The following is a 27,500-nucleotide window of genomic DNA, read 5'->3' as shown; positions in this document are numbered from 1 at the left end:
AGATTGGAAGAGGTGAGCTGCCACACTGAAAAACAGATAAGTGAAGGAAGACACCAGATAGAGGCACAGAGGAACAAAGGCTGCGTCCAATGTGTACCCCAGGGCGTCTACGTTGACCCACCAGCGGAGCAGCAGCACAGGACCGACCAACAAGTGAGTCCACGCGTTCAGGGATTCATTGTGTATCTGGAAGAGGCTGAGGAGGTAACAGCACCAGTGCTGCTGGACGGGACGGTAGCCTGACAGGATGTAGGGCTCTCGGAACAGAATAGGGACCTGGGAGGCGGCGACGGTGGGTAATGGAAGGGAGGTTGAGATGAGGTCTAAGAAGCGGGGCAGGCATCCGAGGTGCTTGATGCTTAGGGTATAGATGATGAGCCGCTGCAGAATGTTGCTCAACATTTCTGGGTGATGGGTGGTAAGAAGAAGAGGAGGTGGAGTACAGACAGAGGACTGCTGGACAGAACATCCAGTGGGAGATACAACTGAAAAAGAGACAAAAGAGAGTTCACTTCATACGAGAGGATGCCACACGGAATTGAATGAATATTTGTAAATGTTATGTTTAGACACCACACAAACCAGACTGGAGCACATTTTGTGAAATTTCGATTTGGAGAATTTTTTTGTAGGCCACAATTAATGCAAATAAGGTTCTAAAAGTGAATTAAAAAAGCATCAAAAAGAGTGCAGGGGTGTCAAACTCATTGTCCAGTTTGATCTCAAGGGGCTGGACTCGTAAAACCATTGCATAATAACTAGGGCTGTCGAATTAACGCTTTCATTTCGATTAATTAATCACAGAAAAAATAACGCGACAAAAATATTAACACAGATTAATCGCGCTCCTAGATGCCCCTGACTTTTGCTCCGATAGCACCTCGCACAGAGCTCCGACAGCATCCCCCCCATCGCACGGAGCTCTGACAGCAAATATTGATATATGCGATTAATCGCGATGAATTAATCACAAAGCTTGTAATTAATTAGATTAATTTTTTTTAATCGCTTGACAGCCCTAATAATAATAATAACCTATAAATACCAACACCTAGTAATGCGGGCACCTTACACCACACCAACTAAAGAGGGAGATATTGAGGACCAGGTTAAGTTATCCCTGGCCTCACAAACCATTTACAGATCAAACGTTTTAGCAATGCTTTAGCAATAGGGTTCTACCAATATTTTTTTAAGATAGAACTGAAACAGATTGTTTTGTAGTGAAGCTTCAAAAAAAACAAAAGACCACAATGACTATTCTTTGTTTTTTTGAAAGAACTGTATTCTGGTCAGGGTGGAAAAGCATCTGAAGAAGCATTTTACATGAAGTAAGCTACTCACTGTTCACTGGCACCTCTTAGCTTTCAGAAGTGCATCAATATTACGTGTATAGAAATATCATTGCATTTTATTTGAAATGAATGAATGACTTCTCTACCATTTTCACACTTTCCTAAGGCGGGCCGGTTCTGGCCCACGGGCCGTATGTTTAAAGCCCCTGAAATAGACTAATAGAGCTTGTTGATAAAAATATATAAATGTGCCAGGGGAGGATCCCCGGACCCTCCGACAGAGGTCTGAATGTTAAGTGGCCCCTGAGTATCCCTGATGTACAGCATCACATGTTAATGTTTTCATTTGACATATCGGTCCAGATTGAATTTATTTTTCTCATTTTCACCTGCAGTCTCTTGGCATATTACGATAACGAATTTACAGTCCACACAGTAATAAGACACATACACACAACACAGGAAACATTACAATCGGCACTCTTTTCTATAGAAGTCGTGTAGACAGGAAAGCAAGTATGTAGTCAAACCTGTAACCATCACCCTCCTTTTATGACACATTCAGAGGCACTGAGAGAGGAATGTAAACTATTGTTGTCACCAAGGTAAATATTCACCAATGGAGGAAGACGGACAGGCACCCATCTGAGGTTATACTGCAACTGAAAACAACTGGATCCCCTCCTAATGGGTGATAATGACCATTTCCCCCTCAATCGACCAATCAATCATTCCGCTGACTCTGAATACCTGCACATTTAGACCTTCAAGTTATTATGGGAGTTTTTAGTTGATCTTGGAAAAACAAGTTTAGTATTCGCCTGTGGGGTTTATACTACTGGAAAACCAGAGCATTTTAGCCCATAAAGAAATAATATAGAAGAATGAAATGCTATTTTACGTCAATCTACCTTGATTTTGCGACAAAAGACTGTCAGTCAAATGCACAAAAACACACATTTCACACACCTTATCCGTATGTCAACACAAAGTGGCTAAAACAAACCTTTAATTTGCAATAATGCGAGTCCAAATGAATTTGCGGTGTAAGGTAGTCTATGATGTGTGACTTTTGTGATAGGATGTAAGAATAAGGAACATCAGCTCACCTGCTTGTATCGACACACACCTGTTGCCTTTCTGGAGTCGCAGGTCTCGGTAAGAAGAACAAAACAAGCCTAACAATACTGTAGGATTTCCTCCTGAAAGTGCAAATATCTACTTAACAGCAACATGTTGATCTAAAGAGATATCCGGAGGCTGCAGGAAGGAGAAGCTAAAAACACAGCTGACCCGACAAGCCGGAGAGTCGGGAGCGCTGCCGGGGGTATGACCAGAAGTCGGACATTTATAGGCGCTTTTACTTTGACAGCCACATTTAATATAATTATTAATTAATTAATTAATTAATTATTAATATTATAATTATAATTAGTTTTAGTTCACATTATTAGTTTTTTCTATATTTTTTCAATATAAACTTGGAATGTCATTGTTTACATTGACAAAAAATCTGGCAGCCCAATATATTTATTTACTTCAAGTAGCCGTCAGTTCTGCGTTGACGTTTATGGTTCTGGTTTTGTGGGATCACCGTTTCTAAATAAAAGCACTGATTTGTTTTGGTTTCACTGTGAGCTAGTTTTAATGACATCATGTTATAATTCAATAGTTATACACTTTAAGAAAAAATATAACTCATGGATAATGAGGGATTTAATGATACAAGGTTGCTAAAAATAATTATTTTAGCAGTGATTTGGACCAAACAATACATTTAATATTTGAAATCTTTATTTGTCATTTTGTCACACTCACACATAACATATATCATACAGCCGATAACACTGTGAGATATTGAACTGTAAGAGTATCTGTAGTGTAACTGTACTGAAGCTGTGGTGAATGTATAAAATGAATGAAGAAAAGAAAAGAAAACTGATTAAATAAAACAGGGAACTGGGAACAGCATAAACATCTCAGTGCATACATGCCTCACAGATGACAGTCACATGTTTGGGCTGTTGCACCTTTTCTTTTTTGTTAACATTATATTTATGTTAAAATTTGTTATTACTGTTATTCCCTGACAAATGATGTGTTTCATTAGTTATTAAATTGAAAAAATCATAAAAGTCACCGTTTATGTCGCCATCTCCTGGACAAATTGACAAATGCTTCCTCCTGTTTAACAGCCCGCCCCTTCCCTTCCTGCTTCATTTTCGCGCGAATTCTCAAAGGCGGTGGCGTCACGTGATTTCACAGCGCATTCTATTGGACAGCTGTACGTTTACCCGCCGACAATGCTAAATTTACGTGCCGAGTTGACCAATTACGTTTTACTCTCTACGGGTACCCGGCACGTATTGGCGCGAAAACTCTTCAGTGTGTAGTTTGACGGCAGCAGAGCTTGCACCGTGCCAACCTCTGTCCAATATTTAAAGATTTTAAAGTATAATAAATAATCGCTTATAATGGCAACCGACTTCGTAGATGACCGGGAGATGATAGAGGCGCAGAGGGATTACCTGGACTTTCTGGACGACGATGTAAGTCTAACTTTTATCCGGTTAAACACTTTGTTGTGGGATGAAAAGAGAAAGCATGCGGTCACAACAAAAGAACTACCCTTCATTTATTTAGTTTGCAGGAAAAATAGCTGTTGACAGTTAAATTACATCAGTTCGCCAGCGCAAGACGTTTCTATGGGGATTGGTGCAACTGTTGAGTATAATTGTGTTTAACGTTAGTTCGCCGTTAACTGGTGCATCGGCCTTCTTAAGCTCAGTGAAATCCTTATCAAATAGTTTTGGAATTAAATAAAAAAACGCTATCCCTTCTGCTCGTTCTTTTGCAGCAAGACCAGGGGGTTTACCAAAGCAAAGTCCGGGACATGATCGGTGAGAATAAAGCTCGACTCATCGTCAACATCAACGACCTGAGGAGACGCAACGAGGCCCGCGCTGCAAAGTAAGGAAGGGCATCATGTAGACTCCTATATGTCATTTCCAGGACTTAATACTTTGTAAAATATGCTAAAATTGTTTGGGAAAGCAATGTCAACTGATCTCAACATTTGGCCACGTATGTTCTGTGGATCAGTCATTGTCTTCTCACACAATATACTTCATTGCATAGAATAATTGTTTGTTGGACTCTGAGCAAGGTTTACACCTTACAGTCTGAAACATTCTTACCTTGTTTCGTATGGCCAGTATTCATATTCATATATATATATTTGTTTAGAGTTATTGAGCACATGAAGTAAATGGTGTTGTCGCATGTCATAGAGGCTCTTACACATCTTGACCAGTGGAACCAACAGACTGAGACTCTTAGTGTTTTGGTGTGCTGTTATTCCTGTATACGACAACAACAAAAGCTACAGTCCATGATTCAGATTGTTTTATTGTCTCTGCCAGGCTGATGAGCAATGCCTTCGAGGAGCTGCTGGCGTTCCAGCGTGCTCTGAAAGACCTGGTTGCCTCTGTGGACGCCACATACTCCAAGCAGCATGAGGAGTTCTTCATCGCCCTGGAGGGCAGCTTCGGCACCAAGCACGTCACCCCCAGGACCCTGACCTCCCGCCTGCTGGGCACCATGGTGTGTGTGGAGGGCATCATCACCAAGTGTGAGTTGATTGTTTATTTCCCTTCCCTTCTTTGTGCTCTACTGATCACTACTCTTTGACTGCTTTGCACTTGATGTAATGTTTGTTTCAAAATGTTTCCCTTTCAAAGGGTGTGTGACATATCTACTATTCTCGATGCATTGCGGCTTGTTTTACGTGGGATGTAGTAAATTACTACATCACCAACATATCATCACACGGTTTTTTAAAGCTGCAGGCATGAGACTCTCCTTGGCATTCCACTTCTCCCAGCTTTCTCCCTCTCTCGCACGCACGCACGCACGCACGCATAGACACACTCTCCTTGGCATGTGTGTGTGGGGTGTTTTTATATCTGGAGGGAAGCAGAGAACAGGGAAAGAACCTGGAAAGAGCGAAAGAAGTGAAGTACCAAAACAAGTTTATACGTGTGAGGTCGGAAACGGTAATAGAAGATGCCAGCCTCCATTTATTAAAAAATATATATTAAAAAATGTTGTTTTGCGGTACATGTAGGCCTATAGACTCGGTATTATGCTAAGTGTTTGAGAACTGACTTCAAAATAAAAGTGATGGTGATGGGCAATTTCACATTCATTCATTAAGTCAGTCTGTCAATAATAAATGCAAATTAAAAAAGTTATTCAAATTTAATAAAGAATTAATTTCCAAATACCAACCAGGTAATAATCACACGCATCAAAGAGTTAAATCAAACAGATTAATTTAGAGGAAATATGGATTTATCGAGATGTAAATCGCTGCATAGCTTAAAAACATTGCCAACATTCATAAGCCATTTTGACCAGCCATACTTTCAAGGTAATGAGGGCATGTATATCATTAACCCCTTCACATTCTTCTTCAGGTTCTCTGGTGCGGCCTAAAGTAGTGCGCAGTGTCCACTACTGCCCGGCTACCAAGAAGACAATGGAGAGGAAGTACACTGACATGACCTCGCTGGATGCCTTCCCCTCCAGTGCTATCTACCCCACCAAGGTAACTATAATATATATCCATATGCTTACCCATTTGGCTCATGTTTCCCTGCTTTTTTCTTTTTTACACACATCACTTTACTACCCTGGTTTGTATCTCTCTTTACAGGATGAGGAGAACAACCCTCTGGAGACAGAGTTCGGTCTCTCCGTCTACAAGGACCATCAGACCATCACCGTGCAGGAGATGCCAGAGAAAGCCCCCGCTGGCCAGCTGCCTCGCTCTGTGGACATCATCCTGGACAACGACCTGGTGGACCTGGTCAAACCGGGAGACAGAGTGCAGGTCATAGGAACTTACCGCTGCCTGCCCGGCAAGAAGGGAGGCTTCACCTCTGGCACATTCAGGTGAGATGGGATAAAGTGTGAGCCAGAGCCGCTGAAGAAACTCTTGTGCTTTTATTATTAAATTCCCGCTCTTTTCTACTCAGAACCATCATGATCGCCTGCCACGTCAAACAGATGAGCAAGGAAGTGTCCCCCAACTTCTCATCGGCTGACATAACCAAAATCCGAAACTTCTGCCTGCCTGGTAAAATGGTAAGGCTTCGATCTTTCTGCCTGGTTGCTAGCGGCAGCTCAAGCTTATGAGAATGATCTATGGAAACGGCACAATCATGGCTAGAAGAAGGGAGAACTCGATAAACAGCCTGCAGTTCAATCACTGTCGCTGACACATGACTGTTCGGCTCAATCGAGTCATTAATGTCTTCCCAGTCACGCAGTTGAGCACAGAACTTGATGTTCTTTACAGGATCTGGTTAGTGAAACGGTTAAGTTTTGCCGACATTTTAAATGGGACAAGTGTTTTTGGTGAAATATCACTATTTTAAAAAGAGTTGGTTACGTTTCCTGACTGATGCGTTCGTCACGCATGATTCGTTCAAAGACCATTGAAAATCTGAAGATAATTTATCTTCTTACAATTTGTAGCTAAGATCAATGGGGTCATTTAGTTTGTTGATTTGATAAAAAAAAAAAAAAAAAAGAAAGCAAGCACATGCCTTTCAGACTCTACGGAGGGTTGTTGGGCTCAGAAAAATAAAAGATCCCTTTTCTGTTTTTCCTCAGGATGTGTTTGAACAGCTGGCTCGCTCTCTGGCTCCCAGTATCCATGGCCACGAGTACATAAAGAAGGCTATCCTTTGCATGTTGCTGGGCGGCGTGGAGAAGGTGCTGGAGAATGGATCGCGCATCAGAGGAGACATCAACATCCTGCTCATCGGTACCAGTTTCTTTTTCTGCTAATGAACCTTCACATTGTTTATCTTTCATCAGTCCAGGACTAATACGCTGTTTGCTGCAATATCTAGGATGCGTTTGGGTGGTTAACGTCCAGTATCTACTTTACCAGGTGATCCATCGGTAGCAAAGTCCCAGCTGCTGCGTTATGTGCTCCACACAGCACCCAGGGCCATCGCCACCACTGGCCGAGGCTCCTCTGGAGTGGGTCTGACTGCTGCAGTCACCACTGACCAGGAAACTGGTATGACACACAAACACACCACTGTGCATGAAAACACTGTCGCACAAGCATTTTCAGCGTTCACTGTAGCTCACACGTCGATTTTCTGTCGCAGGTGAGCGTCGACTGGAGGCGGGTGCCATGGTACTGGCTGACCGCGGCGTTGTGTGCATCGACGAATTCGACAAAATGTCCGACATGGACCGCACAGCCATCCACGAGGTGATGGAGCAGGGCCGCGTCACCATCGCCAAGGCTGGCATCCACGCCCGCCTCAATGCCCGCTGCTCTGTGCTGGCAGCTGCCAACCCCGTCTACGGCAGGGTGAGGGACTAATCTAATAAAGACTTGGGAGTATTATGATAAAAAAAACATTTTCAGAAAACGGCCTCAACGATGTGTATTGTAAGAAAAGAAATGTGTCTTGCCTTGTTACTCTTTTTCCTCCTCTCTAAAAGTGTTATTCCTGCTCTGTGTTTGCAGTACGACCAGTATAAAACCCCCATGGAGAACATCGGCCTCCAGGATTCCCTGCTGTCCCGTTTCGACCTCCTCTTCATCGTGCTGGATCAGATGGACGCCGAGCAGGACCGCGAGATCTCAGATCACGTGCTGAGGATGCACCGCTACCGCAACCCCCGTGAGCAGGAGGGAACAGGTACGGTGCACCGGGACTTCTTAAAACTGCATTCCGTGTGCTACGTTGGTATTTATTTAAAGACCTTTCCTTGCTTTGTTTTTAGCCATGGCTATGGGTGGGACAGTAGACGTCCTGGCTACAGAAGACCCAGACTCAATAGCAGAAGAGCACGAGGAGCTGCAGATCTATGAGAAGCACAACAACCTGCTGCATGGAAGCAAGAAGAAGAGGTATGCACCCTGTGTCTGACTTTGCAGGGATATATATATATATATATATATATATATATATATATATATATATATATATATATATATATATATATATATATATATATATATATATATATATATATATATATATATATATATATATATATATATATATTCATTCATTCATTCACAATGCACTTTTCACATTGAACAGGTGCTCTTTTATTAAATAAACTAAACGTTTATGTCATTTATGTGCACGTTTCAGTTGCTTTGCGTATTTACATTCTCTCCACTGCTTCGCGAAGGGCGGAGCGCCGCTGAACGGTTTCAGTGAGTAAAATAAATGTCTCCTTTTGTTTCAGGGACAAGATTGTGAGTAAGGAGTTCATGAGGAAGTACATCCACATCGCTAAGGGTGTGTCGCCTGTGCTGACAGAGGAGGCAGCCAATCACATCGCACAAGAGTATGCAAGGCTGAGGAGCCAGGAGCAGATGGGTGCTGATATCGCCAGGGTGAGCAGCAGCACAAACACACCTTATGCCTTTGTCTTCTCAGTACATGTGTGTGAACAGAGGAGCAAGAGGTGTTTTCACAGGTGTGACATTAAGGATCTGTTCTATCCACTCAGTCTCACTAAGATTTTACGCCCTCAATGTCAATTTTCCTCCCTGGTATTAAAAATGGTATCGAATGTCAATATTGTTCCATATATTTTATTGAAGTTGGAAATTCCAGTATCGTGACAACACTAGTAGAAAGGTGTATGGAGCTAAATCCTATAAATGTAAAAAAATTAATTCAAATAAAAAATGGCGAGCAGGTTGTCCTGGTGCAGCGGACGCCATCGAAAGCGCCAAACGAACATTAAGCTACTTTCAAAGTGCTATGTGGAAGAAGGAAACGTTGAGTGTGGTTGAACGGCAGACTCTTCATAGTTTATTGCTCTTGTACTGCCACAGAGTACGGTTTTTACAGCCAATGGCGGAAATATGGTGTATAGAAAGTGTTAAATCATATAACCCATATATCATGAGGTACCTACGTTTCCTGAAGGCAACATGGTTGAGGAAGGTCCTCAGCCTTCTTTGTTTTGCTGTCACTCACATTTCAACGCCCCTCTCAGCTGAAGCCCCGCCCCCCACACCAGATCGGGGCCAAAAGTCTGAAAGTGAAGAAGAAGAAAATATTTGAATCTGAAAACATAAAATCTGTACATGAAAAAAACAAGAACTCAAATATAAAAATATATATGAAAATGTTTTCAAAAGAATTACAGAACTGAATCAAAATGAAATTCAACCTGAAAAAGTGTTCATACACTTTTTAGCTTGAATATACTATTTTTCATTATTGTATCAAAACTTTCAGTTTATATATTTTTTTTCTTCAGCTCCATAAAGGTGCAGAAACACAACTGCTAGAACTCGATGTGTTCGACCACACAAGCGTGCTCTGACCTTGTCCCCTCTCCTCCTCAGACCTCTCCCGTGACGGCCCGTACGCTGGAGACTCTGATCCGTCTGTCCACCGCACACGCCAAGGCCCGGATGAGCAAAGCCGTGGAGCTGGAGGACTCGGAGGTGGCTGTGGAGCTCGTTCAGTTTGCTTACTTTAAAAAGGTCTGCACTGCTGTGTTTGCTGAAGAATGGAACAATGTTTTTGCTCCCAATCACGGACGTAAAGTAACGGCAAAGAATTCTGCGGGAATACGTTAAAGAATCTGGATTTTCCTCCGCAGGTTCTGGAGAAAGACAAGAAACAGTCGAGAAAGGAGCGGGACTCTGGTTCAGAAGAGGAAGAGGAGGCGTCCACTCAGCATTCACAGAAAACTGCCAAAAAGAGGTAAACACTTTGTGTACGCACAGGCACACGTTTTACACACACTTTGATTTTACGGCTGTCATTAATAGCAATAACCTGTTTGTCCTGCAGGGGGCGCAGTGGCTCTCAGGGCAGCGATCCCTACAGCCCGTACGACTTTGGTGAAGAGCAGGCTGTTCCTGAGTGTAAGCATCACTACCTTCACACACCGCTGTACTTACAAACTGAGAATGAGTTCAGTTGTGTCTGGACTGAGCATGGAGAAACATGTATATCTACTTTTCTTTTAGACTGTGTCTTTTAGAGCCATGCTCCTTTTCTGAAGGATAAAATGCAGAATAAGCTGTTTGCATATGATACATGCATGATGCATAAATACTCTTGCACTGCAAAGATTTATGAATTTTACATAATAAAAGTGCCCAAAATATATTTGTATTTACAGTTATTTATAAATGCTCAGGTTTTGGAGCCGTTTCCAGCGGTGTTTTATAGCATGCAGCTTCTTCCTGTATGCAGTGGAGTTCTCACATTGTGGTTATTCTGCTCTTTAGTTCAGGCCGGCACCCCCAAACCAGCCAAGTCACTGCGGGAGGCGGAGCCCATGGATGCCACGTCACAGGAAGGCCCCGAGCTGTCTGCAGAGAGGTGGGTGATGCCTTCAAGGGCTCAATATATTATAGATATGTTTACATGATCAGCTGCTACCTGCTATACATGAGAAGAAAGTGATTCCTGGGGCTGGAAGTGATGTAGTTCAATTTAAAGATGAAGGAGTTCTATTCTATTAGTTGCCATCAGAGACTTTAGTCCTAAAGAGCCCCTCAAGTTTGAGCATAATCCCTCCAGTGCCATAATATGTTGAATCTGTGGAACTTCATGACAGAAGTTGCTGTGAAATGTAATGAACTCTGTTTTCCTCCACCAGGTTGAAGGAGTTCAAGTCGTCGCTGTTCGCAGTGTTCCAGTCTGCACACGCTCAGTCGGTGAAGAGGAACACGTTGATGGACGGCATCAACAAGGAGCGCGAGAGTCGCTTCACGGAGCCCGAGATTCGCGCCGCTTTGGCTCGCATGCAGGACGACAACCAGGTGATGGTGGCCGATGACATCATCTTCCTCATCTGAGGGGCCGACTGGTTCTGAAATTGATTACAAGAACTTTGAAAGAAACGGAGATTTATATCCAAATGTACACTTATTTTTTTCCCCACCCGATATTGGACGCCTCGTTTGTATTCATGCGTCCTTTTGTTTCCTCTCACTTTCAAAACAATGGAGTCAAATAGCGCACGCGCAAAAAACACTCTGAGCCCTGATCTCTAATCTGCAATTCCACTTGTGAAGCAGCGCTAATTATTTGAAACGGTTTATTCTCATGATGGATTTGGCTCCTGTTATGCAGATTGATCCATTTGATGAAACCACCAACCAGCCAGCATTGCTTCACCACCATAAGGACGTTATTACGTAGTTTTACCAACACTACTGATGTCTGGGTCTGTATATAGTTGAAGAGAAATTGTAACTGTAGTTGTGTATTAAAAAATTAAATGTAATGAGAGTGCTACGTTACAACATGTTACTTCACTTGTTCCATCTGTCTTTTTTAGGGGGGACCGGGATCTTTAGGGGGAGTTAGCAGGGCAATAGAAAATGCCACTTGAAAGCTGAGAACCTGAAGATTAATTTGAGATGCAGCTCTGCTGAAGTTTCCCTAGTCATACATCTCTAATAGATGTTTTGGTTAGGTGCATATTCTAAATTTGAAAGTTTAGTGTACAAGAGCTCAGCACATTATGATAGAAGTATATGATATCCATTCCCTTTCTCCATTATGTCTCATAAGTTGTTGCAGGTATCTTTGGGTTAATTCCATTTGTGATTTTGTGTCATTTAACCTTTTTTTTTTTTTTTTTCTTTTAAACCACTCAAACTGATAAAAATGGTCAAATCCCACATTCAGAGACCAGGACCTCGAGTAACACATATACAAATGTATGCTGTGATTTGCTATCAAAAAATTCTGAAATTTGGAGATTTCTGCAATAATTGCATACTTGATGGCGAGAACTTCCGTTCTGGTAACTGCTAAAAGAAATCCAGCATTGTCAATAAACCTTAACCAATAAGCCATACATCATCTGAAAGGTCTCAGGTTTGTGGTTGTAAAGTTTTAGAAGGCTGTGATTATCCTAGAGGTCACAACAGCTCATTGTATAATGGTGTGGTCAAGTTTAAAAAGAAAAGAAAATGGTCTCATTACAATGACATAGCGACAATGGGGACTAGCATCATCCCACATGAGCATCGTTGAATCCACAAGAGTCTCAGCTTTGCAGTCAATTCCAACACTGTATAGGAACCCCCATCATGTAGAACATTTCTAATACACCATTTTTTTAAATGGGCAGAAAAACTCATTTATACTGCTTATATGGGGAACTTTGTGTATACTCAGAAGAGCTCTTCTCAAACGGTGAACCCTCTTCCTGCTTCTGTACCAGTTGTTTTTCTTTTTATACCAGTATGTTTACAAGAAACATTTCATGTGAAACCCCCCAATGAATCCAGTCATGGCTTTGTGTGGGAGGCAGGGGTCACAAGGTTCTTACATGTCCTCACAGCTTCCACCATCCCCCTCACAGCTTCCTGACCCCAGTTATAGTATAGTTATAGTTCATCAGGTTTACCCCCAGAGGGATTATATTTCATGTTGTGGCGGTACACAGCATCGTACCACCCACACATCGTAGACCTACAGCATCTGACTTGTGACTCCGTAATGTAACTTAACTGTGGCTCTGATCAGTCTGAACATGAAGCAGAGACTCGCTCAAGGGGTTAACCAACCCCAGACAGGAGCAGGCAACTGTAGCCGCCATCACCCACCCACGGCTGACTCATATCACAGCCTGCACCTTCCTCGCATTTCACCTCAACAAAGACCAAGTTTAGTTTAGTTTTTTCTTTTATAATAAAGCTGCTATATAAAGCTGGTTTTATATATAATATATATAAAACCAACCTATTATATATATATATTATATATATATATATATATATATATATATATATATATATATATATATATATATATATATATTATAATACATTTTATATTATATATTATAATATGTATATTATATATATATATATATTATAATACATTTTATATTATATATTATAATATGTATATTATATATATATATATATATATATGTATATATCATAATATTATATATATATCATAATAATAATTGGTAACTACCCAACATTATATAAGTAAGTGCAGCTGAGATTTGCTGCTTTTCCTTTTAATTATTGCAATATTTCATTTAATATTAAATCATTTAAATGTGTTTCTAATCATTTAGAATGTTTACTATTGGTTGGACAAAACAAGCAATTGTGAATTTGAATACATGACTGACCGGGTCCCCGGGTGATACTGTGGGAGGTGCTGCCGGAGTATGGGGTGAGGGGGTCACTTCTGAGGGCCATCCAATCCCTGTACGCCCAAAGCGAGAGTTGTGTCCGGATACTCGGCAGTAAGTCGGACTCGTTTCCAGTGAATGTTGGCCTCCGCCAGGGCTGCGCTTTATCACCAATCCTGTTCATGATTTTCATGGATAGGATACCGAGGCGTAGTCGTGGAGGAGAGGGGTTGCAGTTCGGTGACCTGAGGATCTCATCGCTGCTCTTTGCAGATGATGTGGTCCTTATGGCATCATCGGTCTGTGACCTTCAACAGTCACTGGATCGGTTCGCAGCCGAGTGTGAAGCTGTTGGGATGAGGATCAGCACCTCAAAATCTGAGGCCATGGCTCTCAGCAGGAAACCGGTGGATTGCCTACTCCGGGTAGGGAATGAGCCCTTACCCCAAGTGAAGGAGTTCAAGTACCTCGGGGTCTTGTTCGCGAGTGAGGGGACAATGGAGCGAGAGATTGGCCGGAGAATCGGAGCAGCGGGGGCGGTATTACAGTCACTTTACCGCACCGTTGTGACGAAAAGAGAGCTGAGCCTGACGGCAAAGCTCTTGATCTACCGGTCGATCTTCGTTCCTACCCTCACCTATGGTCATGAAGGCTGGGTCATGACCGAAAGAACGAGATCACGGGTACAAGCGGCCAAAATGGGTTTTCTCAGACGGGTGGTTGGCGTCTCCCTTAGAGATAGGGTGAGAAGCTCAGCCATCCGTGAGAGACTCGGAGTAGAGCCACTGCTCCTTTACGTTGAAAGGAACCAGTTGAGGTGGTTCGGGCATCTAGTAAGGATGCCACCTGGGCGCCTCCCTAGGGAGGTGTTCCAGGCACGTCCAGCTGGGAGGAGACCCCGGGGAAGACCCAGGACTCGGTGGAGAGATTATATCTCCTCACTGGCCTGGGAACGCCTCAGGATCCCCCAGTCGGAGCTGGAGGATGTGGCCCGGAGAAGGGAAGATTGGGGTTCCTTACTGGAGCTGCTGCCCCCGCGACCCGATCCCGGATAAGCGGTAGACGATGGATGGATGGATGGACTAATAATAATTAATAACAATATACTGTATGTAATATTATAACAGTCAGTATTTAATTTACATTTTCCTGATTATATCTGGATACTTTTACTTAAGTTACATTTTTAATGCAGGACTTGTAACAGAGTATCTTTACACTGCGTTATCAGTACTTTTACTGTCCTCCACCACTTTAACTATAACCCTCTGAAGAACAGCAGAGCCGTAATACTGTGTGTCCATATTTAAACATTTTGGGAAATATACTTATTCCCTTCCCTGTATAGATGTGGAGATAGATAGCACTTGGTATGGTAAGGTTATTGTAAGTAGCTGGTTAGCTTAGCTAAGCACAAGGACTGAAACAGCTGGCCTGGCTCTGGCCCAGGGTGTCGAGTTTTCAGAAAACTGTATCGGAAAAAATACAATATTTGCCTCTGAATTATAGTCGGGGAGAAATATAAAGTAGCAGAAAATAGAAACAATCATGTAAAGTGTAAGTACCACAATATTGTACACTACTTGAGTAAATGTACTTAGTTACTTTCCACCTCTGACTCTCATCCATCTGTACCAAATGACTCTTCCCCTCATCCTGTAGGTTCATCACAGAATCTCTCTAACTTGACATTCTGTGTCTTATTGTATTATGCAATTATATATGCCATATACATCTTGAACTGGACTGTGTCACTTGGTATCGAGTCAAACCTTTCCTTTGAGAAATAAGGCTGCTCGCTGTTATGTAAGAGCTGACTCAGCACTTCACTGGGAATGTATCATAGTGTATTGTACACAGCACAGTCGTTTATTTTAATTTGAAAAGGTTTTGAACAAACAATACAATTCAGTAAATGGCCAAGCTTTCTGTTAATTACTTTATATTTGTTATAAATAAACAAAGAATGAGATATAAATATTGCAATATTTAAGGGTTTGTTTGACAGCTCATTGAATGGCCACACAAGACGTTTTTACAAAATAGAGAAGGTTACCAAAGGATTTTTGCAGACAGTTTGAGCATCTCATTCTGAAACCATCTCTCCTTACTTCACTATAAGTGCAGTACAGCCGTGCTCCAGTTAGCAGGCTCCTTCCTCAAATGACGCATGAAGAGAGAAGATGTTATCACACGGCTTGTCTTTGAAAAGTAGTTATGCTGATGTATTACCAGAACTCTCATCAGCATTTCCGTGACCTATATTGTTTGCAATGTGTTGACAGGGTGTAGATGTAGATGTAGTTACTAGTAATTTGTTATATATGACTCGGATAAATGAATCAAAGTTGAAGCTGTTCACAATGAAGACTTTCTTAAAGAGATAATGTAACTACATACAGTAGGTCCCACTCGCATGCCTATTTCAAACTGAGCAACAAGGACATAAAAAAGAGTTATTTGTTAAACTGAGGGGTTGGGTCTGGTTTGGTTTTTACACTGGAAAAAAAGTTCCTGCTTGAGTTGCAGATTCAGTTCTTTTTTGTTTTTCTCATAAAACATATTTTGGGCCATACGTGTAAGAAGTAGCAAGCTGTTTCACAGTGACATCAAAAAGGTCCATAGGAGAACAAACGTTTTCACACCTTTTCTCATGCACTGCGACTTAATTGTGTCAGGTCAAAATGGGGTCAAGTAAAAAGAGCAAATATTAGAACAAAAAAGTACAAGCATAGGCTATTTTCATTTAGTGTTACAAGGCCTTGGACCAAAAACAGGTTATACATGGCTAATAAAAGGTGATGGAGGTGTAAATGACATGCAGACCACTTAAAGACACAAAGCATTATCTTATCTACAGATCAACATCTTTCAAATCAGTGACAGTCATAGTGGAAGTGCACCGCAGATCTTGCCAACACACACCAACACACACCAACACACACTAACACACACCAACACACAGACTGCATATAAACGCAGAGAGAATGTAGACGTGACGAGACAGCAGCGGAGCGCTTCACGGTTGACGTTGGGTTCCGCAGGCGAGACGATACAATTATGCTGCTGGTGAGTGCTTTAATCTTATCGATGGTCACAAGGTTGCTTTTGAATTTTCAAATCTGACTTAAGTTAGCAAAATAAACGTGTAAATGTGTATTTTGGATATTTCTTTGTAGTCTGAAAGAAGAATGTTATGGAAGCAAAAATAGGCAAAACATTGTTTTTTTGGTCAATTTTGAGATATTGACCAAAAAAACAATGTTTTGCATGTAGTGTCGCCTTAAGTGGGAATCCAGCCAAACATGAACTGTTTGAACACACTTAGACAAAAAAAATGCCTTTTCTTTTAAACCAGCCGAGTTTGCTCTTTTCTCCATCCTCCTCCTCCTCCTCCTCCTCCTCCTCCTCCTCTTCAGCTGCTGTTGTTTCCATGTCTTATGACCGATAAAGCAGCACTTCCTGGTGTTCTTGTGTTTAGGTGTTGAGAGCTTTGCTGGTGCTGGGCCTGACCACCATGCTGCATGCCACCAGGAAAGGCCAGAAGGCTTTCCTGAAGTTGGATCATGGACAAAGACTGAAGGGCAGCACAGTGAGGCTGCTGCTGGATCCCTCCATGCAGCCTCAGGTCACCAGCACGTCTGGCTCGCTCATCGCCAACATGTCTCTGTCACCGTGGACGTACAGGTGAGGCATATTTCATCTTTCTTTCATAGCTTTACACTACTTGTTTGCCAAAAACCACCAGTGTGACTTGTGTTCTGCAGTCATTCAGTTATCAGTTCTGAGCTTTTAAGGCGAGACATTACAGGCAAAAACTTTGTTTTTCATAGAATCAATTTTCTCATAACTGAATGCTTTTTTTCTTTGAGAATGTGGACTATGTGTCTTCCATAGTGGAAAGAAAACCTCAAAAATACACATTTTGCTGTTTATTTGAATAGCTGTGTCTATTTGCATCTAAAGATTTATCCTAAAACAACATTAGATATCTCATTAGCATATTAGAACACAACATTTCAGAAAGTTTGTAATACAAAAAATAATTGTCTTAATGTAAGTAAGCAACGTGGGATGTTTCATAGTGATATCTATTAGTTAAAAAAAAGTATCCTATTCACCTGGGATGTCTCCCCTCCAGGGACTCCTGTGTGAAGTCTCGGCTGCCTCAGCGAATCTCTCATGCTCAGTGCCTGACCTCTGGCTGTCTGAGCCTGCAGGGGGGAGGCGAGGACGCAGCCCTGGAGGCCAAACCGATCTACTACCAGGTCCTGGTCCTCCACAGGTGAGCCACTACCGTCTTGGTGAACGAAGCTAATGATGCAGTTTTGGTCTTTGCTCTTGTTTCTAGTGCTACACTTGTTCTTGTGCTTAATATAATAAACACAGTATATTTTTAAGTGGGCTTGGGTCAACCTAACAATTAAAGTTAAATGTAACGCATTTCCTGTTGAAACAAGCTGATGGGCAGCAGTTAGTTTAAATTGAAGGAACATAAAACAAGTTTTTATTGCTGGGTTTTTAATATCAGTACACAATTAGGTATATATTACCTCATTTGTATTTATAGGCCAATTTTAAAGTTACGTTTAATATTTTCTTCCATTTGTTCTTATTTTAAATGATTAATTTGCTTTAAATTTTAAATACCTCATTTATCTTTAAGATTTTATTATTTTACTAATTTGGCTTATAATGATTTGCATGACCACTCTCATTCTTATTTATGTAACTTGGTGAAGAGGATTCTTTTGGTTTATATTTTTACTCCACTATATTATAAATGAGGTCTCTACCAAATGTAAGTTTGAATATTCACTGTTTTTACAGGAGTTAAGGGGGATTTATGTACACACACATACAGTCAAGAACAGAGAAATGTTTATTTTTCTGGCATTTATTAATGAGTAAGTGTACTATGGACGACATAGTTCAAATCAGTTGGGACATTTTATTTTGGCTCGAAGTGTTATAAATATGGAAACCAAAAGTAATCTGGTGTTTATCTTCCTCTAACTTTGAGACGGCTCTGCACAGCCTCAAGACTTCAAACTGACATTTTCTGAAACATGTCTAAAAAACTAAAACACTTAACTAACACAATATTTGTTTCAAAGACAGTGCTGTCAGTTTGGCATTTTGAACAGATGTTCCATTCATTGTATTGAATTGAATGGAAACACTGATTTGTAATAGATTGACTTCATTTAACGTTTCCTCCTTTTCCTTTCACGTCACATGCACTACAGTCCAATTTATTTATTTTAATAATCTTATACTGACATTATCTGTGCAATTCAGCCTTCACTGATTTCCCCTTCCCCGTCCCACTCAGAGGCAAAAGGCGAAGCTACAATAACAAAGGAGGAACGAAGACAAAGAAGAAGTATGAGTTCACACTGGGGATGGAGGTGATCTCAGTGGGCTGTACCTGCGTCAGGCCCACTGTCGTACCGCAGCAGTAACACGCAGGAGGCTTCAGCATATTGTACATGTTTTATCATGTTCTAGCTTAAAGCTTTAATAAGCAATATTTTTAAGTTATCATTGACTCAAATGACAGTGTAATGTATTTTGCGAAGATGCACAAGCGAATATTGCGGTTCCACTTTCTACAGTGACAGGGCCTCTAATATAATATATACTCTGATTATCTGTGAACTGCAGAGAGCTGAGTTCTGCCCCCTAGTGGTGAACACATTTACTGTTTCTCATGGAGTGCTGGAAATATATATTCGTATATGCCATATATGTTTTTGGGTTGGGTCATTTTAAATTTTTTAATTTCTCTTGTATGGTTATTTTTTTTAACTCAAATGTTTTAATAACCCTGTTCTTATTTTATTGTAAACAATATCACAATGCTTTAATAAAGTTTTTAACCCAACATTGATGCTTAATTGGGCTTTGAAAAAAAATGATTACCCTTTTTGATTGTGTAATTTATTTCTTAAAAGATCATTAATGTCAGAAGTGTGGGTGTGTGGGTGTGTGGGTGTGTGTGTGTGTGTGTGTGTGTGTGTGTGTGTGTGTGTGTGTGTGTGTGCTCGTGTGTATGTGTGTTAGCTGTGCAAAACTATCAATCTACAAATAAGAAATGATGAGAACCAGAGCGTGTGAGTTCAGTCAAGCCGTTTTTACTGACCATGCCAAATAAATACAATCAATCCAGCCTTGAAAATATACAGCGACACACAGTTACAGCAAGTACAAACCCCATGTAACAACTCCCCGGTTACAGTGCAAATATTTTAGACATTTCAATCAAGTCAGTATGACTCAACAACTCGAGCAAATTTCATCTTTCTGTTTACTCTTTTAGGTTTACATTCCCTTTGAAAATCATAACCTGACAATCAGAGCACAGTGACACATGCCAAAGCAAAGTGAGGCCGCTGGTTAGCCAGAAACCCCCAACTCATCCTTTCAAAACCAAATTAGTCCAAATTCTGAACTGCTGTGACTCACTACTTTGCCTCCTTGTGGTGTTATTGTTGTTTGTACTGTATATTTCCAATGTCCTTCATGTGTGCATATGTGCTTTTGAGTTGTGCTTAATGAAATAACAGTGCAATCAGTGCTCTAAATCTAAGACTCAAATGCATGTCACTGATCTACAACTACACTACAGTTAAAGTTTCACAAAGAGCCTGACAATGGCAGAATACCTTTTCAAGCTTTTTTTCTTTTACTCCACCTCCCCGCTGTGGAAAGAAACAAGAGCCTGATTCTTCATTTTATATTCATAAACCATATTGTGAGATTCTCTGAGTTCGGCACACGCAGACGTCCCCAGACAGAGCCAACAATCCCAAAAACGGTGCAGCGAAGAATTAGCATGTAGGACCTGGGGAAATCAATTTAAATGTTTCATTGGGAAACAGCAGAAGCGTGTGTGTTATGTCCTGTTTGTGTGTGTTATCCGGTAAATCAAAAACTCTTCGCTTTGACTTGTGTTGGTTGTGACTCACTAGGGCTGCTAAACTACATCTGTGGGTCCATTTCTTTTAAGCACATCACACATTTTTCATGTTTTACTTGGTAACAATTTAGATGACTTACTCCATAGTTAGAGTCTAATTAGACAGAAATTGTGTTGTGCTGTGTTGCAGCCAAGTTGGCAGAATTCAGTCACAACTTCTGATACAAAGCATCACCAGGAGAAACACAGCCCCGCTAGCGATGCTAAAATATGCAGGCAGTTGTAATTTCCTGCTTTCTGACTGAAGAAACTGTAGATATGAGAGCTATCATTTAAATTGTTACCTCCTCCTGCCTTGATGCAGCTTTCATTCCTCACTAAACAACAATTGTCGCCCCTCTTTTAAGAATTTCACATGTTTGTTTTAATCCCCCCCCCCACACACTTTCCTTTAAAAAAAAGAGACAGATTTCTTTTAGAATTTCAACATCAAGAGTCGGCTAAACTTTGTACAGCTTGTTCAGAATTGTTAGAGCACACATCAAATATGAAAACGCTATTCCTTTTGTTCGAGTTGCTTTTTTTTTCTTTCCTGCACTGTTTAGATTTTTTTTTTTTGACTCATAAAACTCCCAGTCCCGCTCTTGCTCTCTTCTCTTCTTCTCCACTCATCTACCGGCAGGCTTCCTCCTTCATCTCCTTGTTCTTCCTCACTTCTTCCGCGTGTTTGTCCTGCCAGACAAACACAGAGGTATAGCAACATCAGAGTCATTAGCATTCATGGGTACATTAGCACTAATGAGGAGGGAGATGCCAGCAGAACAAGGCAAATGGCTCACTGTTCATAAAGATTTGAACAGGGGAATGATACAGAGTGGGGAGAACTAAAAACTCTTTTCCACCTCATATAATATTCATGATTATCAAGCTTGTGAGCAATATAAAAAATAGAAATGCATGCCCAGTTTAAGATACTGAAGGATTGCCTCGTTCACAGTCAAGAAAACATTAAATTTTAGGTCTCAATAAAACAGTGCTGGTTAAAGGAAAAGTTAGTTTTTTTGGAAACTATGTTTATATGCGAGACATCATTTCTTAATTTTTAAAGTTTTAGGTGCTGGTGGGCTGATTTCAAAAATGTTTTCCACCTGTTACCAGTCTTTATGCTAAGCTAGGTTAGCTGGCTGCTGGTGTACAAATATGGGCAACACGTATGGAGCTAGAATTAAATAAACCCAATACAATGTGTGTTAGAGGTTTGTAGGTATTTGTTTGACTTTGGTAGACAGCCAGGCTACCTGTTTCCCCTGTTTCCAGTCTTTATGCTAAGCTAGGCTAATTGCCCCATGACTCCAGCTACGAGTGGTATCATTCTTACTTACAGGAAGAAAGCAAATAAGAGATTTTCCCAGAATCTGGACACATACTCCTATCAATTATTTTTTCAGTTGTGTCATAATTTTTAAAAAAATAGTTCGACATTTTGGTAAACACATTTATTTGCTTTCTTACAAAAAGAAGATTGGACCACTGTCATATTTAGAAAGTGTTATCAATCTTCTCATCTAACTGTTATAGACCACTAACAAGCATATTTCTCAAAATCTGGACCTATTCCTTTATTATTAATTCACTGGTAGTGAACAACAGATCAGGTTTGGGCCCAGCACGAAAAATGTGACTTTCTGAACTAAAGATTATTTCATTATAATGTTGAACTCCAAAAAGGAGCCCACACACAAGTAGAGCTCCCAGGAAAGAGCACTTGGTTATAGTATACCGTAAATGTAGCTAGAAAGAACACGAACCATAAGTACTAAAACAGCAAGACTTTCCAGGCAAGGAAAACATTGCAAAGCCTGATATGTCTGCCTCTATGAATCATTTCATCCATATATCTGCTCAGTCTAGACAGAAGCCCTTGCTCTTCTTTCAAAAAACTTTTTCTATTTTAAAATCCTTTATTGTCTTAATAGTTATGCATGAGAATAAGACATATGATCCCACAATATGGTACATGACCAATAATATATTTTGGTGCATTAGTCTGGAGTTTCCTTTGGAAGAGCTCCTTACAAGCTCTCTCTAAAGATTAGGAATAATCATACCTTCTCCTGCAGCCTCTCCAGCATGGCGGCCAGCAGGGCCTCCCTGTTCTCCTTGTTGGCCTCCATCTTCTGCTCAAGTTTCTCCTTGGCGTGCTTGATGAAGTTATTGTTCTCCTCAAAGGCCTTCTGGATCACCTCGCGCTCGTGCTCTCTCTTCTCCGCCAGGTGCTTCAGCAGCTCCGCCTCCTGGCACTAGAGGGAGAAAGAGAGCACTGCGGGTAAATCAACGGGCAATTTTGTTAAACTGCAAAGAATAAAGAGAGTATTAGCTGCAGTCTTAGAGATCTTAGACGTTACAAGAGACATGCAGATGTGTTGCAAAGACTAAACGTCTAGGCCAAATGTATGTTAGCATGTAAAGGACGTCCAGTGCTCCTTCTCTGAGAGGCAGGTCATACGGTGTATGTCAGCAGAGTAAGTCCTAAAAAGAAATAGTAAATAAGTTAAGCGCTTTGAATAGTAAGGTTTCAGTGAAAATGCATGTGTTTGGGAAGTAGTCAGCATGCGACTGGATAAATGAGACATAGATTATACTGCACAAGTTGTGTGAGAGATGTTTTGAGGGATGTTCTGATATAGTTTTTTGTTAAACACGGCCCCCTTCTACTTCAATTCATTTTAAGGCAACACGGGGTGAGTAAACAATATACAAATGTTCATTTTGTGTGTTGAGTATTCCTTTACCACTCAAAAACCAAGCTAATCTGCATCATCAGGACTCTGTCAGTGTAAATAAGTGACATCACCTTTTTCAAACTAAGCCCTGCCCACTACACACCAGGGGAAATGGTGCAGAGGATAAAAACAGAAATGTCTAATAAGACTTTGTTTTCATGTAGAACTTCATTACTCATAGTAAGAAGCTGACTGTGAAAGCACGTTTTCAGATCCTATAATGCACTTGCAAATGCAAACAAATCATTATTAACGCAAACATCTGATGCTACAGGTGTGACCGCTCTGTTGCAGGGCACATTCTCTCTGCCAGCTATAATTCCTGTCTCCCTACCTTTCCCCTCACCCTTCCTCCCCCTCTCTCCCCCATTCTCTTTGCCTGATAAATATGAGCTATTGTGAGTGTGTCCTTTCATGATTGCCCTTGTACTTTCATGTCCTTCATCTTCCAACCCTCCCTCTGCTTGTGTTTCCTCCCTTCCTTCGCATCAACTACAACACTCCTCCCATCTTTCCTTTCATCCATTTCCACCCTTCTTCCTCCCGAGTTGATAAATCATGCTGCCCACAAAGAGCGTTGTCAGATGTTTGACAATGTCTTAATGAGCTACAAATAGCTAGGGTTAGGGTTACAGTTTAGGGTTAGGGCCTGTCCAGTTAGGTTCCTTATGATGATACAAAAACCCAACCATACCCCTTCTGCCCTCCCCTCACCTTTCGCCTGTCCTCGGCAGCCTCCAGCTTCTTCTGGATCTCCTCAAGGGACGGGTCGCGGCGCTGCAGCATGGAGGCGTTGAGGTCTGGCACTCCATCAAAGGACGGGGGCTTGAGGATGACCTCAAAAGCCTGGCCAGATGTCCTCTTGTTCAGCTCAATTACCTCCACGTCTTTAATGACGCACCAGCCCAGGTCCACCGCATCTGTGGTGTTGGATTGTGGCCATGTTTAGATGATTCATTTACTATGAATGTTTAAAACCACTGATACACACCATCTATGTAATTTTGGTACATTGTGTGGTTTGTGGTGTACCTACATCACTTCTACATGTTCCTGCTTGGGAAACACTAGTTTCTACATTTCCCAAGATTTCTGTATGGGCTGTAATACTGTATAGGATTCCTACACATTTTCAATTTCAAAATTGAACACTTTTCCAAAGTCAAATTTCCAGACGCAGATTTTTCAGACCGTATTTGACTTTGTGACTCCGGATGCTGTGACAAGACTACAGTGCTTTTGCCCTTGCATGTGACGTATAGCCACATGCTTATCCAGAACTGGAAATCAGATTCTACATAGTTCCTTATGGTGTGGGAAGCCTTTGTGTACTCCTCCCTGTGGGGTTGTTAACATGTGTGCGAAAGTTATTTCTTTTTACCTTCTGCCTTGTATGTAGGCTTGTCTGCAGTCTGCGGGTACAGGCAGGCACAGAACAGAGACACCAGGGGGAGCTCTTTGACCTTCTCTTTGTAGGCTGAGGACACACACACACACACACACACACACATACACACACACACACACAAGTACACACAGATACACAAGTGTTCTGTTATGCTTGACATTGTTGATGGTGCAATTCTCCTTTTCAGTGACAGTGACTATTATTCTCATTATGTTATTATGACAGTCACAATACTGACATGATAAAGTGCACTCTTGTTATCGTTCTCACAATGGAATCATAAGCCGCGTATACAGTAAAGGAAAGGGGAGCTGTGACTTTCTGCTGTGGCTGCATTTACCTGCCAGAGTCATCTTCTCACTGCGTATGTAACTCTCCAGGGATTCTGAAGATCCTTCTCAGTCTGTCAGAGAGACACATAGAGGGGAAGGACTGAATGAAGCAGATTCAAATGTCACATAATGAATGTGATAAGCAGTGGCTAAGGAGTGAATTTACAAAACCGCAGAGTGCTTGTGTAAGCACCTCCCATTAAAGTTTAATTCAACCAATGAGAGAACAGCAGAGGGTCATTCTTGCCAAGGATTGTTTTAATACCTCAACCGGCTGGGAAAACCTAAACCAGGGTAGTAAACAACTAATAAATAAAAAGACGTCATCAAACACTTAATATCATATGACATTTTGACCCAAAGTCCTCATCAGAAATGATCGACTTGTTCACATGTGAACAAAAATAGCCGATGCCTAAATAGGAGATTTCAACAAACAAGGTCGACACATAAGTGCTTTAAAGCTCCTTCAGTGGAAAATTGCCTTCTTGTTTACCCTTAACATTGTTATATATCACTGACCAGAGATGCTATGTCCACTCTTACACCAGTGATTTCTTTTTCTTCCCAAAATGGCACTGGACATCTCTCAGAGAACAGGCTTAAAGATCCCCCGGACGTGTTTAAAGAATTTTGTGTCTAATGTTAAATCACCTCTTTATAAATCTTAAGATTACATCTTTACATTCTCGCTCATTGAACAATCCAGAATCTATGAAAGTGCAAATATTGTTCATTTCAAAAGTTTACTGTAACTACTACACACAAAGATGTCTCCTACTTCCTTTGCCACGTTTTCATCCACATTTTGAGCAAATGTGGAAAGTAATTAAGAGTTGATTCATCAAGATAAACAGTAGGTGGCAGAAGTTCTCCAGTCAAGTGCCATTAAATCCATTGAAGAAGAAGAGGGTGCAACAAAATGGCATAATTGAAAGAGTGCCAGTCGAACCTCAGAAAAATGAAAACCATGAAGAAAAGGTGATGGCACAGCAGCTAGACAAGTCACATGCTTAATGCACGTCATCATTTATTCAGTAAGTCACTAAATGTACATTATACTTTGTTTTGTTTGGATCGACGCACCAACTTTTCTCAAAGTTTTTGCCATATTTTGACTTTTTTTTTAGTTTCTGTAAACGGCACAGCTGTACTCAGCTTGACTCGCCCTGTTTTAGTTCTCAAGTTGTGGATAGTACCTAGTATCACCTCGGTCAAGTTTCCAAACAAAGTTAGCCGATACTAAAGGGTGGTGTTAAAACACTGCAGAGACACTGGCGTGCTGTAGCGTTCTGTGGTGTTTTGTGGCGGCCTGTGGCGTCCTGTGGCGTCGTGTCGCGTTCTGTGGCGTCCTGTGACTTTCTGTGGCGTCCTGTGGCGTTCTGTGGCATCCTGTGGCGTCCTGTGGCACCATGTGGCATCCTGTGGCGTCTTGTGGCGTCCTGTGGCGTTCTGTGGCGTCCTGTGGCGTCATGTGGCGTTCTGTGGCGTTTTGTGGTGTCCTGTACAAACCTGCCATTTTTAAATGGTCAAGCTACCGTTTCCGCATTATAATTGTTGCATATTGTCTACCAAATTACTTGTGATGTCAAGATGTCAAGTCAAACTGAATTGCACTGAGAGAGAGACGAAGCAAACTGTCTCACCAGACCTTCCACCACCTGCTATCACTCTGTCTGTCTGTCTGTCTGTCTGTCTGTCTGTCTCCTGTCTGTCTGTCTCCTGTCTGTCTGTCTGTCTGTCTGTCTGTCTGTCTGTCTCCTGTCTGTCAAATGGTTTCCTCAACACTGAATTGATGGACATCTGATGGATGCTGTAAATTGTTGAATCTCATGCTATGTAGCTTTTTTGAGACCTTTAAATTGAGCAAACAAACTATTGTAAGAGAGTCACTAGTTTATTTGTTTGGCTATATAGTGAGAAGGTAAGCAAATAAATATGTACATATATATATATATATATATATATATATATATATATATATATATATATATATCATTAATAAATATGGACAGAACATTTCGCATCATTGCTGCTCAGGGTATATCATATCAACAGATTCTGGTACTCAATATCATAAGCACACTCATCATGTAGACACCATCAGGTGTTGAAGCAAAGAGGCTAATAAAAGAGAGCAGATTGAATTTCATAAAACAGATTTCCACCACAGGGTTCGACATCCCAGTGGTTCCTGATGTGGGCCCAATTTAGTTAAACATCTGTGGTGGGACATGTCTGCTAGAAATGTCCCACCTGCTCTCAACTGCCTCTCCTTCATCTTCTAAGATAGGGCTCTACATAGACGATCATCCAAGCTAGTATCCAGTCAATGGTAAATACAGCCAAAGGCAGAATGCAATACATGCAAACAAAAAAATAGATGTGTTGTTAGTTTTCCTTATTGTCCAACATATAGGACTTACAAATATTTTACATGAGGTATCAATTAATTATTAATGGCAAGACAGAAAAACTGCAGTAAATGTATTCAAAGCTCTTTAAATGTATTTTTCCTTTTGTGGCAACAGCATCCATGGACAACCTCATGGTACCAACAAGGACGTAGCTGCT

General features: G+C 41.1%; 4 protein-coding genes across 4 annotated transcripts in view; 2 read left to right on the top strand and 2 right to left on the bottom strand.

The window, feature by feature from the left end:
* Positions 1-2,566, bottom strand: part of paqr8 (progestin and adipoQ receptor family member VIII) — a 4,123-nt gene extending 1,557 nt beyond the window's left edge. Inside the window, exons 1-2 of the mRNA XM_029425433.1 lie at positions 2,405-2,566; positions 1-485 (exon numbers count right to left, since the gene is read on the bottom strand). The exon at positions 1-485 is cut by the window's left edge and continues 1,557 nt beyond it. Coding sequence (XP_029281293.1) covers positions 1-402 — 402 coding nt within the window. The 5' untranslated portion in view covers positions 403-485; positions 2,405-2,566. The remainder of the gene's footprint in view (positions 486-2,404) is intronic.
* A 1,064-nt stretch (positions 2,567-3,630) lies between these two features.
* On the top strand, positions 3,631-11,629 carry mcm3 (minichromosome maintenance complex component 3). Its single transcript, XM_029426004.1, has 17 exons — positions 3,631-3,844; positions 4,153-4,265; positions 4,718-4,926; positions 5,774-5,904; positions 6,013-6,251; positions 6,335-6,443; positions 6,975-7,128; positions 7,258-7,389; positions 7,484-7,692; positions 7,852-8,026; positions 8,112-8,238; positions 8,586-8,736; positions 9,703-9,843; positions 9,963-10,066; positions 10,157-10,230; positions 10,600-10,693; positions 10,974-11,629. Exons 1-17 carry the CDS (start codon positions 3,770-3,772, stop codon positions 11,170-11,172), a joined length of 2,436 nt encoding a protein of 811 aa, XP_029281864.1. The 5' UTR covers positions 3,631-3,769; the 3' UTR covers positions 11,173-11,629.
* Positions 11,630-16,541: 4,912 nt separating this feature from the next.
* On the top strand, positions 16,542-19,197 carry il17a/f3 (interleukin 17a/f3). The gene is made up of 4 exons (XM_029425878.1): positions 16,542-16,550; positions 16,963-17,168; positions 17,623-17,766; positions 18,817-19,197. Exons 1-4 carry the CDS (start codon positions 16,542-16,544, stop codon positions 18,944-18,946), a joined length of 489 nt encoding a protein of 162 aa, XP_029281738.1. The 3' UTR covers positions 18,947-19,197.
* Positions 19,198-19,602: 405 nt separating this feature from the next.
* Positions 19,603-27,500, bottom strand: part of stmn4 (stathmin-like 4) — a 10,537-nt gene continuing 2,639 nt past the window's right edge. Inside the window, exons 2-6 of the mRNA XM_029425608.1 lie at positions 24,935-24,997; positions 24,568-24,663; positions 23,901-24,106; positions 22,512-22,703; positions 19,603-21,135 (exon numbers count right to left, since the gene is read on the bottom strand). Coding sequence (XP_029281468.1) covers positions 21,076-21,135; positions 22,512-22,703; positions 23,901-24,106; positions 24,568-24,663; positions 24,935-24,947 — 567 coding nt within the window. The 5' untranslated portion in view covers positions 24,948-24,997 and the 3' untranslated portion in view covers positions 19,603-21,075. The remainder of the gene's footprint in view (positions 21,136-22,511; positions 22,704-23,900; positions 24,107-24,567; positions 24,664-24,934; positions 24,998-27,500) is intronic.

Source organism: Cottoperca gobio, chromosome 24 (assembly GCF_900634415.1).
Source record: "Cottoperca gobio chromosome 24, fCotGob3.1, whole genome shotgun sequence".
Classification (NCBI taxonomy): Eukaryota; Metazoa; Chordata; class Actinopteri; order Perciformes; family Bovichtidae; genus Cottoperca; species Cottoperca gobio.
The sequence above is the reverse complement of the archived record's forward strand: the minus strand, read 5'-3'. Positions and strand labels throughout refer to the sequence as shown.